General features: G+C 46.6%; 1 protein-coding gene across 4 annotated transcripts in view; it reads right to left on the bottom strand.

Moving 5' to 3' along the window:
• Positions 1 to 12,824, bottom strand: part of MDGA1 (MAM domain containing glycosylphosphatidylinositol anchor 1) — a 144,131-nt gene that overhangs the window by 51,690 nt on the left and 79,617 nt on the right. For all 4 annotated transcript variants that reach the window (XM_013171032.3, XM_013171031.3, XM_066993836.1 and 1 more), the window contains exons 9-10: positions 4,850 to 5,119; positions 1,078 to 1,229 (exon numbers count right to left, since the gene is read on the bottom strand). In XM_013171032.3, coding sequence (XP_013026486.2) covers positions 1,078 to 1,229; positions 4,850 to 5,119 — 422 coding nt within the window. The remainder of the gene's footprint in view (positions 1 to 1,077; positions 1,230 to 4,849; positions 5,120 to 12,824) is intronic.

The raw sequence follows: 12,824 nt of genomic DNA, 5'->3' as shown, positions 1-12,824 counted from the left end.
TCACAAATTAGTTTGTTGAGTTGCTGTGCTGATAATAGCAAAACTTGGCTAACGGGGAAGGGGTACTATGACAAACTGCCTTCATTATTAGAGGCTCCCCTGTGTCCTGCATTATTATTAAGCACTGACAATGTGCTCTGCGCTGTATGAATAACAAACAAAGGCTGTCCCACCCCAGAGAGCTCACAAGCAAACGGAGACATAAAACTGAAGCCTACTGTGCAGAACTAGAGGAGAGAGACACTGGGATCTTTTTAATTATTTTGTTTTCTATCTGCAGTAAACAAACTTCTTACAAAATGCATTTGCTTCCAAGCTACTAGTGAATGGTAAGAACCGCCAATTTTAAGTGTCCCCATTTTTAAAATGTGTTGAATGCAGGCACTTTGCTGAGCTTGGATGAAAGTACCTGGCAATCCTGCTAGGTTAATGTGCTCTTTAAAAACATCAGACTCTTTCACCTAACCTTCTCCAACCAGTCATCTCTTCAATGTTCCCTCAGTTCACCCCCCACCCCACCTGCCCCTGCTCTAGCATGATTTCTCTTCAGATTCAGAAAACCTTGAAACCCACTTCTCTTCCCCTGCAGAGTTTATATAGTCCCAATAGCTTCATTACTGAGACAGTATGAAAGCCCTTTTGCAACACAAACAGACACTGACTTTTTCCTGCAGTTCCTGCCTGGAGAGCTCTTCAGCTTATTCCCTTTATTTCATACAAGTGGGGAGGGTAGAATTCCACTTGCTTGAATCTTTGGCCTATAAAATCTCTAAAACCTACTAATGACTGTGGGCTTTTGTTCATATTAAAACCCCCTTCAGAACACTGAGCATTAACAGTCCGAGGGGAGGCAGTGGGGCTTTGAAAGCTCTCGATTGTACCCAACACCTGACTTAATGAACACTGAGCTGTGTACTCAGCCTCTCTCTCCCATTCAGCAGGGAAGGCACAAGACCATCAGGGTCTGGCAGTTTCCTCAACTACAGCTCTTAATCAGCAAGAAGACATTGATGGAGCTGCTTTCTGAGGTTCTCTTCCCAAGAGCAAGCACTGAGGCTCCAGAAGAGCAGACCTTACCTGCCTGACTTCCAGGCGATACTTGAGGATGGGATCCACAGCATCAGGCTCCTTCTGCGTCCACTGCAAGATGTAAGAGTAATTCTTGGATTGCTTCTGGCTCAAGGTGGGGTTGGGAGTATCATAGTAAAACTCTGGGCTGTAAGCTTTTGCTGAAGGAAAAAAAAAGGAGGAAAGTAAAGTATGGGATGGAAGGGGAACATAAATTACAGAGATGCGGTGCGAGTGGAAGGGGACTGCTCACCCAATTTGCTTTTGACATGGCAAATCCCTTTAATATTCTAGTTGGTGTTGCATTGACATGCTAAACTGTGGCATCTTTCTCTGTGGATCACTACTGCTTTCCCAGCCTAACCTACTGGGAGGGTTCACAGACCCGCAACACCAGTGGGGCATGACCAACGCCCGAAAAGGTGGGAACAGCTTCAGTTCTCCAGCTGGAACCAGCTGTCATATTTTCTGTCTTGCTTTTGTAGTTTGGATTGAGGTAACAGCTTTAAACCGGCACTTCTCCTCTTTCATCTGCTGCTTTACAGAGTCCCCTGCTAACAATCCCTGAAAGAAAGATCATTTGGCCAGTAGGTCATAGGAAAAGCATTATTTATCACACAGGGACCATAGCATTTAAAAGGAGACCTTGTTCCTTCTGCATCTCCTCTGCCCTGGCGGCATAGTGCTCCGGCCTCTTTGTAACGTGACAGTCAACTCTGCAGCAAGGGGGATGCTGACCTCAGCCAGGGTGAAAACAGCAGGAGCTTTGGCAAGGGCAGAGATGTCTTTTCTAAACCCACCTCTCCTCTTAAAAACAGAGGGCAGCGGGAGGAAAAGAAACACAGAAGAAACAATGTACTGGAGAGAAATTGGATGGTTCAGAGAATAAGGGATTTCCCATCATTTCCCCAGCTACTGCTGTCCTGAGCCAGTAACAAACAGGGCTTGAAAGCTGGCTGCCTGCAAAGCCCATCCAGTTTGCTGGAAGTGACTGAGAGCCCTCCCTGGCACTGCCCTGCCAAATCTGCGCCACAGCGCTGCCACAACGCAATGCTGGCTGCAGCCCAGCGGGCAGCAGGCATGGCTGGACACCAGAAGGACAGCAAGTTTAAGCTTATACAGAGAGATACTACAGGCTCAAGCATTCTCCTTCACCATTATATGACAAGACCCTCCCAAAATGTCACCATGTCCACACAAATGAATTCTGGCTTAGGTGTTGCACCCAGCTCCTCAGAGTGAGTCACTAACAACTTGAGGTCTTACCCCAAACGGGCCTGTTTGAGATTACCTTCCCTTCTCCCCGTGCAATTCAATTTTTGGGAGGTTCTGGGCAAGGCAGGAGCTGGCCCTGAACCCAAAGCCTCCTTTCTGAGGTCAGGTCCAATCCGGACCTGCACAGAGCAGAAACGCGTAGAGCAGAGCAGACACAAACCGCATCTCCCCAAGCAGTCTGCCGCACCTTGCCACTTGAATCACGGGTCCTGCCATTCAGTGTGGTTATAATTAGGCTCGAAAGGATTCAATGTTTATTTTTTATGAACTCGGATAATATTGATGTTTATTTTCAAGTCCTTTTTTTCTTATTATTTTTATTGACTTGAATTTTTGCACAAGCAAGAAGTTCAGAACCACCTCAGAGACTAATTGCTGCTTATTCAACTTGTATTGACTGTGGAAGTCAAGCTTCATAATGGATTCAGAAATAAAATCAGAACTGATGATAATCATAATCTTGCATGATATTAATTCCTTATTAATTGACTCTAAAATAGAAATAGAAGCTAAAAAAAAATGCTTCCAATAGAAAGGAAGCACATCAAAATACTTTTGGAACTTCCTTTCTGGAAACTTTTACCATTGCCAGAAAGTTTTGTCTTTTTCTTTCAGCTGACAGGAAGAGCTAAAGGTTATTCACTCAGTCTTTCAGGGCTTTTGTGAGCTTGCAGATAGTGGGAGAGCAGCTGGTGACCAGTATGGGTGGCTCTGATAACTTGCTCAAGGGAGTGGGTTGGATGCCTCACTATTATTTCAAAATATTACCAAAAAAGCTAATCTTTCATCCACAGAAGAAACTAATCCCATCCCATAGACCTTGGCGGGTTTACGTACTCTGTTTCCAGTATGCCTGAACGCCTCATAGTCACAACTGAGTCATTGCCTCCCCATCAGACAGGAAGGTTCATGGACCTTCTTTCACAGAATAGGAACAAAAAGAGACTATGCTGTTCCTCCACAGAGGAAGTCTGTAGCAAAAGTGAATTTAAACTAGAGCTCAAGTGCCCTAGTCCAGTCACTGGATTATTTTTCATATTGCTCTAGAGGTTCAGAAGGTCTAATCGATTTGTAGCTGTGCAGGACGCAGGCAGAGGTGTTTGGAGCTGAAAAGCCAGCATCACCTATCAACACCTTAGAAGAAGAGGAAAGATGCAGAAAAACAAATGCTTGCAGCTTTCCAGATGAGGGCTCTGTAGGGATGACCACTGCTTTCTGCTGAGGGGATCTTTTCTCATGGGGCATGCCATAGCACATAGGATGGCAGTGTGTACTTGTTACTACTTCCAGCAAGAAATTGAGAACCTGGGAGCGTTCCCGAACTTGTTAAGAACAAAGTTCGCCCTGATGCATGGCTCGTAGTGAGGTATAGTTTGCCATGTAGTTAGTGAGATGAGAATTGCAAGCATACGAAGAAAGATTAGGTAGCCAAGGCTCTGAAGCATAATCCACTGCCAGACAAATTCTGGGAGACACCCACAGTTGAGGGTAAGGTCCTGAAAAATGTTCCAAAGAATAGAAATGGTTTGGGTTGTCCCATTCCTGAGAACTTCTCAGAGTTACAGCATAACTGAGCTTCTCCAGACCCCAGGAAAGATTTAAAGATTTGCTTTAAAGTCTGACCTCTTTGCATATTATTTATTCTCTCTCTCTCTCTCTCTCTCTTTTATTTTTATTTTTTTCCCAGCCCTGTCTTGACGTGTATTATAAATTGGCCCTATTCTGGAAAAACAATATTTTGGCTGAATTTACTGTTTATTAAGGCAACTTCATCTGAGAGCTTGTCTAGAATCTGGTGCCCAAGTCAATTCTGAGGTCATGGGAAAAACAGATTTAATGATCAGTTAGAGAGGCTAGGTCAGATGTGTGGTTTTAGATGCTATAACTCTGCCATCCCTCTCTGCAGTTGCAGGTGCTAGAAAGCAGCCCTGGTGCATGCTGGAAAACAAAACAAAACTGAGCAGTAAATCCACTAGTACTAGTATCCAACCCCAGATCATGTTTGTCCTAGCAGACATTGTGATACAAAGACAGCCTGGAATCTCAGGGAAGGTATAGGAATACATGGTACCGTTTGTTTGTTTGTTTGTTTCAGAGGGGAAATTAGATGTTTTTGGAGACTGCTGGCAGGATGTAGAGCCTTTCAATCGTCCTTGGTCGATACTTACCTACCAAGCTTGAAAATACTACTACCAAGCCTGAAAGCTGATGACAGCCTTCAGTTTTAGTCCCATATCTTTCAGGCAAATTTCTGAATACTGCTAACACACAACAGAGGCTGGCACTAACTGCCCTGGTTCCATCCCAGACTTGAAGGGCTGCCTGGATGATGGAGACAAAAGTCCCTGTGGGCTTACGGAAAGTCACCCCTCCTGAACACAGTACCATGTACAAAGAAGGCAGCAGAAGTGGGCCATGTTGCTTGTACCAGCATTTACTGGGATCAAGCTTCCCACCTCCGTGCCCCCATCTAGCAGGTCGCTCCCACGTGCGCTCTGTGACTTACCAGACACCTGGAAGAGGCAGGCAGAGACCCCCACGTCATTAGAAATGCTGCACTCGTAGTTGCCGCTGGTCTCCCGGCTCACGCTGTCCACCTTCAGCTCCGAGTAGTCCTGCTGCTCCACCGGGGGCTGCGCCAGGAGGGTCCCGTTGAAGCGCCAGACGGAGGTGGCCACCTTCATGGGGCTGCCCTTCAGCATGGTGCAGCGCAGGGTGACGCTGCGCCCCACGCCCTGGCGCACGTCCTGGAAGGCTGGCTCCACCACCGGCGGGACTGGGGACCGAACAGAGCAACAGACAGGGATGCCATCAGCGGACAGCCACCATGGCACTGTCTCTGAAGAGACAGGTGCCAGTTATTTCCGAGGGGATATTTGTTTTCTATCCGGAGACAGATTTGTCGGACTAAAAGCAGCGATAACCACCTGGCGTCTCCTTCTGACTGGGCTGGAGCCACCTATCAACTCCCTGCCACTTATTAGGTAGGGTTTTTTTTAGCAAGTTCTCATCCCATGGGGAGACTGAGCACCACAGTTTGGGTTCAGTCCTTGGATCCCAGTCAGAATAACCACGGTCCTCATTCCTCATATGCAGCATAAACCATACCACCCAAGCAGGCAGGTACACTCACAGGCGGTAACATTCATATCCTTCTGTTCAGTGTCCAACAGGGCTACCAGAGACACCACGTTCAGATGGAGAGATGAACATTGTGTGTCCTCAGACCTCAAGGGATGTTAGAGGAATGCATCAATACAATACACCAGGGACTGGCTACCAGGACCCTTGGTCTTATTCTAATCTCTACCAGCAATGCCCTGATGTCATGAGGTGAATCACTTCTCTCCGTGCCAGTTTCTTTGCCAGTTACATGAGAGTGATGATATGTGGATGTCTTCCTAGCAAAGGAGGTTAACTCTCATTCTTTAGCACTTGCAAAAAATTACAGGAACCTCATGATTTGGGCATGGCTGAGGCAGGTCTGTGTTGGTATTGCTTGGGTCAACAACCTTATTTAACACAGTGGCAGAGGACCTCAGTCTCCACAGCCATCTGGTGGACATGTTTCATATGCAATAAGATGTTAATTAAAACACTGGAGCATGGGAATAACCAGCAACTCTCCCTCTAAAATAAGAAAAGTCTTCCTGAACACAAAGCAGCTGTTAGCCCAAACGGACAAGAGGGAGAACAGATTTATAGCAGCTCCGGCACAATCACAACTCACCTTCTCTGGGCTCAGAGCACCTGCTCTTCCACTGACAACTTCCTACAAAGCACCTGTCCCCTCTGAATGTTTGCAGAGCTTCCAAGCATGGGTCCCCAAACCTGCAACATGCAGCCGTCCCCTCCCACAGCCTGATCCCAGCAAGGCCCCCCTGCAGCTCTGTAACACTGGTGACTTCTCCATCAGCCTCCGTGTAGGTCTGCCATGCAGTGTCCTCTCCCTATGGACACTGCCGGATCTGTGGGTATGCGTCATACGAGCACTCCCTCCACCCGGCAGCCCCGCTCAGCTGTGACTGATTGTTTTCTAGGTATCTGTTCTCAGCTCTCAGGCTCTGGGCCCTTTACTGCACTTAAGTGGATTAAAAGCAACCCTTGACTGAGCTCACGTTGCCGTGCTGAGTGGCATGGTCAGCTCATTACAGATGGCTTTGCTAGCAATGTGTCTCAGCGGGTGCTCCAAGCACTGACTTGCCTTTGGCTCGCATGTCTCCCACCTCACAGTGAGAATTATGTGAGAAGTTGTTTGATTAGACCTAGTGCCATGAATGTGTCATCTCCATCCCTAGCTGCTATCCCATTTCTTGGGTCACATCTGCTCCTTAATTGAAGATGGTGGGGTCTCACATTATAATCAAGGCCGGCTGGTGACACAGGGAAAAGAAAAAAAAAAAGAAAGAAAAAGAAAAAGAAAAATGGGAGACAGAAGAGAAAGGAAGGTTTAAAAATAACATGTCACAGCAGCTCCAGGTGTGCTCAAAACAATCCACATCACAAAAAGGAGAGAGAGGAATGGGAGACGAGCACCACGTGTGGAGCTGAGATAAAGGAAGAGAAAAGGTCTGAAAGAGGACAAAGAGCCCCCCACAAGGCCATAGCCTGTGCCCCTCTGTTAGGGAGGGCCTGGGAAAGGGACACAGAGGAGTGGGGCTGGGACCGTCCAGATATTTCCTTAGGTCCCAGGAAGAGCAGGGCAGCCATGGATGCGGAAGATATTTAATCTTCTTCATCTGGGAAATGGGATTTACTTGGTTTGCACTGGGACAGGCTCAGGACCTATATTATCACCTTATGAAGGGAATGTCTTAAAGTACCTACACAGTAAAAACTGATTCTATTTTCTCCTCTTGCCTCTGGCACTAGGAAACACCCAACAAGCACTGACCATGCAGATGGTCCTGAAGCCCCCGAGTTTTTTGGAGAGAGAGCAGAAGGAGGTCATCCCATGAGCACAAAGGATGCAGCACCATGGCAAGGGGCAGCTGGTGCTGAAGGATGCCAGCAGTTATGAAAAAAATGAATGGTCAACAGCAATTACAGAGCCAGACATCAGCTCTGGCCCCGACAACTGCTGGGGAGCCCACACTTCTGCAGGTAGGCTACACATAAAAGGGAGACCCATGACCAAGGCGGGGATTCAGATTGCAAACCTCATCGGATAACCACATGGCCTGTTCTCATTCTCAGCTTAACACAAAAGAAAGCTTGTTTAAATGAGCTGGTACTCTGACTGCCTCAGAGCAGAGCCCTCCAACACGACTCCTGCACAGACACCTTGGGGGAGCTGCAGGAAATGATAATGATTTTCCAGGTGCCTCTGACACCCACAGGGAAGCAGCATCCCTGCTGGCTGTAAGGGAACTGATCTGCTGCGCACAGCAATATCGGGCTGTTCTGGTGCTCTTTGGGGAGTCTGGGAATCAGATCCAGTTTTTAGTCTGCTTCCAAAGGAGGGTCCTTGTCCAGAGGCTCCTGAAATGCCTTCCCGTGTCTCCCTGATCTCCAGCGCAGGCAGCTGAGGTGCTCTGTTAAGCAGCAACCACATCCCAGGCGGCAGCTTGCTACACTTCAAGAGGGAGGTGAAAAAAAAAACAAAAACAACCAACCCTTTGCATACACAGGGCACCAGGATTCCCTGGTAGGCATCACAGCAAAAAAATACAGGCGATTACTGCTTTCTCTCAGCACAGCTTAGCTCCGAAAGAGCTAGCCAGCAGGAGGAGCGATACAAGGGGTGAAGAGGGCAGCGCATTGCTGTTGTAGGCAACGATGGAGGAGCAAGGCTCCTCTGGCAACCTTGTTAAGATGCGGCTGCTGTGAGAAACAAGGCAGGGCAGCCTGCCTTCACAGTAGAATTATTGTGCAACAGAAGAAAACATAATCACTCACCTGCTCGTTAGGAGCAAATCAAATCAGCCCAACACAGGCGGCCTACTCCAGTGTGCCAGGCACCGGGACGCAGGAAGGCAGCTCCCTTGCTGTGAGCCCGAGCAGATGCTCTGCTCTGAAGGGGCTGCTAAACTGGCATGGTGTTCACAATGATGAAGGGCAAGAGCGAGGGAAGCACAACAAAGAAGTGTCAAGTGCCAGGGGGTGTTGCTTTGTACCCCAATAAGCTCTCATTTTCTTGGTTCTATTGGAAATGCAGCACTGAAATGCACTGTCCTGCCAGATGAGTGAGGAAAGCATTGGCCGCTGGGCTGTGGCCAAGTCTGCAAATACTTGTTTTAAGAGTCCATTCTTATTTTAGCCTTGTGGAAAGGAGGACTGTTCTTCTTCACAAGACTCAGAGCATTTACTGGAGAGACCACAGTCTTTGTGCAGTATTACCTTGTGGTTCTACTCGGGCACGGCTCAGGGAGGGCTACTCCGTGATCCCTGTGATGCCATCTGCTTGCTGCAGGTTTCCACCAAGCTCAGATGCCTCCAGAAGGCATCTACTTGTGTCAAGGATGTTTCACCCACCAAGGATTAAGTCAGAGCACCCCAGGATGGCAGCAATGAACCATGAACAAACACCTTCTACTCTGCCCTCCAGAGTCCAGTCATCATTTACATTTCTATTTAAATCTGGAAAGTACAGCACTTAACATAAGCTATGAAAATAGCAAGCCTTGCTAGGTTAGAAAGCAGCTTGATTTTCAGCAGCTCTCAGCCTAATCTGCTGAATGAGTCCCTCCAAGCTTAGCCATGCAATTACAGCGCCAGTGGGACTCCTGCTTGCAGGCTCCACCTCACCCTGTGTGTGTGAGCTGATAATTGACCACTCATTTATGGAATTAAAACTGCAAAGGACACACAGAAAATCTGGTATGAAAGACTGCACTTTCTGCTTAGTTTCGATTATTAGCTGTGTTTTGTTACCCAAAGTGGCTAAATATATCCGACCATAATATTTCTCTGGAAAAGAAATCAGCATGGGCTGCTATCAAGGCCTTACGGAACATATATGACTCTATCCAACATCCATTTACATTCTGGTAGGTACCCTCCTGCAGTCGTACTGGATTTATCTAGATAACAAAAGCAATGCCAGCAGAGGGTACCCTTTTTATCTGGTTCCTGGTCCCATAATCCAGGGTGCTAGATATGTCACAGGCATCATGATGCTGCACTCTTGCCTTCACAGCCGGTAGAAAACTCCATGGTTTGAGTTCCAGGAGAGACCACAGCTCTCCACCCAAACCAGAGGGAAGCTCTTTTGTTGCCACAAGGCTGAGAAGTCACAGCTGAGTAATTCTATTCCCTCCAGTAGCACCCATAATCCACACACCAATAACGCACACTGGGCACCAGCCAAAGCGGTTTTCCATTTGGAGACAAATATCCAACTAATATGTGCAAGCTCAGTCTCCTCTGCTTGTTTCTGAGATATAATTGAGTAGTTAGGAGGGGGAGATGGAGGAAGGCTAGCTCAACCAATCTGAGCTAAAAGCCAGAATATCTTTCTTTCATCTTCTATGCCTTTTGCCTTTGCACTCCAGTTTCCCCACGTATAAGGAGATAAAATGTGTATTTCTGCAAAATGCTTGAAAGCCAAGTTGCAAGTATTGTTATTTCAAACAAAACAAATTTGTTTGAATACATTTTCTGCCAGACAAGTGGGTGGAGGAAGAAGAGGAGCAGGGCGCAGAGCAGGGTTAGCTCTGTGCTAGTTGACTGCTTTTAAAAGAAGAACAAATGAAATAAATTCACTACCAGCTGTTCTGCTTTCCTCTTCTCTGAACTCTCCAAGCCAATTAGCTCAACCTGTCTTCACCTTGTTTTAATAAAGAGGGATTTGCTAAAGGATTTCCTCTTCTGCATGATGAGCTGTGGTGATTAATACATGAGATCCCCTAGCTCACTTTGCAAAGTGCTTTCAAGAAAGTCCATCCTGGGTGGGAATTTCCCGACCTTCTGCCTCATATTTATGTCTCCTCAAAAAAGATCTGTCCCAGACATGCTGGAACTCCACTCAGACTCACTGCCCAATTAATTCATGCTAACAAGACACTACAAAGACGAGCGTTCCCTCGCAGCGTAAAGCCACCTCATTCCCATGCCTCACTTACCTTCAAGTGCCTGCTTTCAAAACAGTGCGCTCCCCTAATTGAAACAGATGAGTGGGAAAGGATGATGTATGTGCAGAAGACATACACATTTGTATGTGAAATGCATGCTGTTAATCCTCCCCCCACCCCCACAAAACCCAATTAAAAAAGTTATTCACAAAAGAAATAAAGAGGGCAAGAGAGTGGGCATGCCTATTTCAGGACTAATACCTACAATTACTGCCTGACCAATGACATAACCCAAATCTAGACCTTGCAGGAAAATGTTGTCTCTAACTCACAGGCAATTTTGCTGGTTATGGCATAGTGAAGCAGGATGACAGCTACCCCAGATCTGGGATTCTCTTGCCCACCCACACACCCACAAGGGGAAGTCCTCCCATTTGAAACAGCGTCAGACCACCAACTCTCCACTCAGGTTTTGCTTCTGTCTCCTAAAAGATAACGAGATGCCAGCTCACACCCATGCATCCATTATTACATGTTTCTGTTTAACAAATTGGGCTGGCAGTGACATCCTGCTCCCAATAGCATATAAATAGTTTAGATGCAAACATTCACTAACAGTCAGCCAATGATACTCTTTCCCCAAAAGCATCCCACATGCATTAACTTTTGGCAGAGAACCAGTTATCTTACTACTCAATAATTCATAGGTGAGCTACTCAGCTGGGTAGTTCTGGGAATAAAGAAACCCACTGCCAGTGCAAACTAAGGAGAAACAAAACAAAACAAACAAAAATCAATTAAAAAAAAAAAACAAAAACAAACAAACAAAAATGCCAACAAAGAACGAAATGGGATTCTTCTTCCAGAATGGAGAATCCACATCTTTCTTCCTACTTCAGGGTTTAATCAGTAGTTTTTTTTGTTACCATCTAACTTCATTTCCTTGCTGTAGTTTAAACCTATTGCACGTCATCCCCGTAGCTGGTGTTTTCATCCTAGTAATCAACTCTGACCTATCCTCGTAGCTCTCAACCTGAACAAATAACAAAAGGAGAGAAATTTTGGCCCTCTTCTGAAATCCTTGAAAAATGATGTTGGCATTTCATACACATACATACCTACACATTTCCCCTTTCTCTCCTCCCTCTGCTCTTCAAGTGGCAGGGTCGCAGCTTTAGTTCCTATTTAGGTTTTTGTTTTCTCTGGGCAGAAACACTGCCTTAGAGTATTAAATGCTAGAGGAATCACATCTAGTTTGAGGAAGGAGAAAAGTAAAAGACAAATCTGAAAGTAGAGCTCTGACTCTCCTCACATGCCTGGCAGAAACAAGCAGGGCACAAGGGCCTACAAAGGGGCAGAGAGCAACAGGTACTGTTTAAAACCTTGTGAGCAGAAACAGAGCTGCTTGGCCCATTACAGCAGAACGGGCTTCCCTATGCTTCCATCCACAGTGTAAAGATTAAAACAGAGGGAAAACAACCAATCTGTGGTGTTCATAGTCCTAGGACAGGCCCTCCATATTCCTGTGAAGGATTGGAACAACTGAGAAAAGACTGATCCTCTCCCCAAGTTTGACAACAAACTTGGAGCTAGCTGAAACAGGACTTTGAAGTCCTAATTTATCCTAATGTCCTCTATATGAACCTCTCCATGAACTCCCAGTGACTTGCTGAAAGAGTTCATCGCACACATCTGAGTCGTAATACGCATTTGAAGCTTGGGCAGCACGTCCTGCTGCTGGGCAGGAGCCACCTCCTGTGTTTGAGCCACTTTGTGCCACAATGGAGCTACCCTGGGAAGGAAAACAAATACCAGCCAGCACGTTCCCTATAGCAAATCTAGCGAAAAATCTTTGGACTCCAGACAGCATCCAATTAGTGCCACTGCTAGGGCTCATGCCCAGAGTGTGCAGCTGCCTGCAAGGAATTGACTGAGTTTCCCCTTGTCTCCTCTGGAGGATCTCACAGGTAGCTCTCCCAGAAGAGCTACCAGGTAGAGGTGACTGCTGACTGCAAGTAGCAATCCGGTAACAACAGGCTCCTGTTCCATCACCAGCCGCCTGAGCAATTCAATCGCCTCCATATGTTTGGACCCTTTTAAATAAAATAACTGAAAGTTAGGGGGCAGGGAGGTTGCAGGATAAAATGCCTCTGAGAACCACAATCCTGTCAAAAGGGAGGAGAGCTTCTGCTTTAGAAATGCAATGATTTTCAGAGCCACAGGTGGTCAGAACCTTCTGCTCACAGCTGGGCTACAGTGTTACCTCACCTTCTGTTTTCTGATAGCTAAATTGGGAGCACTAGATGATCCCTCCACAGCTGCTTTCAAAACAGGCAAGCAAAACAAGAGGCAGCATAGCCAAAAGAAAAAATGTTGATTAAAAAATCAGAGCTCCTTTAATGTAAAGGTGGTGTCAGAGCTGGAAAGGGGGGAGATCCAAGCCAGAAAGAGCCTGGTAGAGGAAAAAGG

This window comes from Anser cygnoides, chromosome 3 (assembly GCF_040182565.1).
Source record: "Anser cygnoides isolate HZ-2024a breed goose chromosome 3, Taihu_goose_T2T_genome, whole genome shotgun sequence".
Lineage (NCBI taxonomy): Eukaryota > Metazoa > Chordata > Aves > Anseriformes > Anatidae > Anser > Anser cygnoides.
Note: the sequence above shows the minus strand (reverse complement) of the source record. Positions and strands in the feature narration are given on the sequence as shown.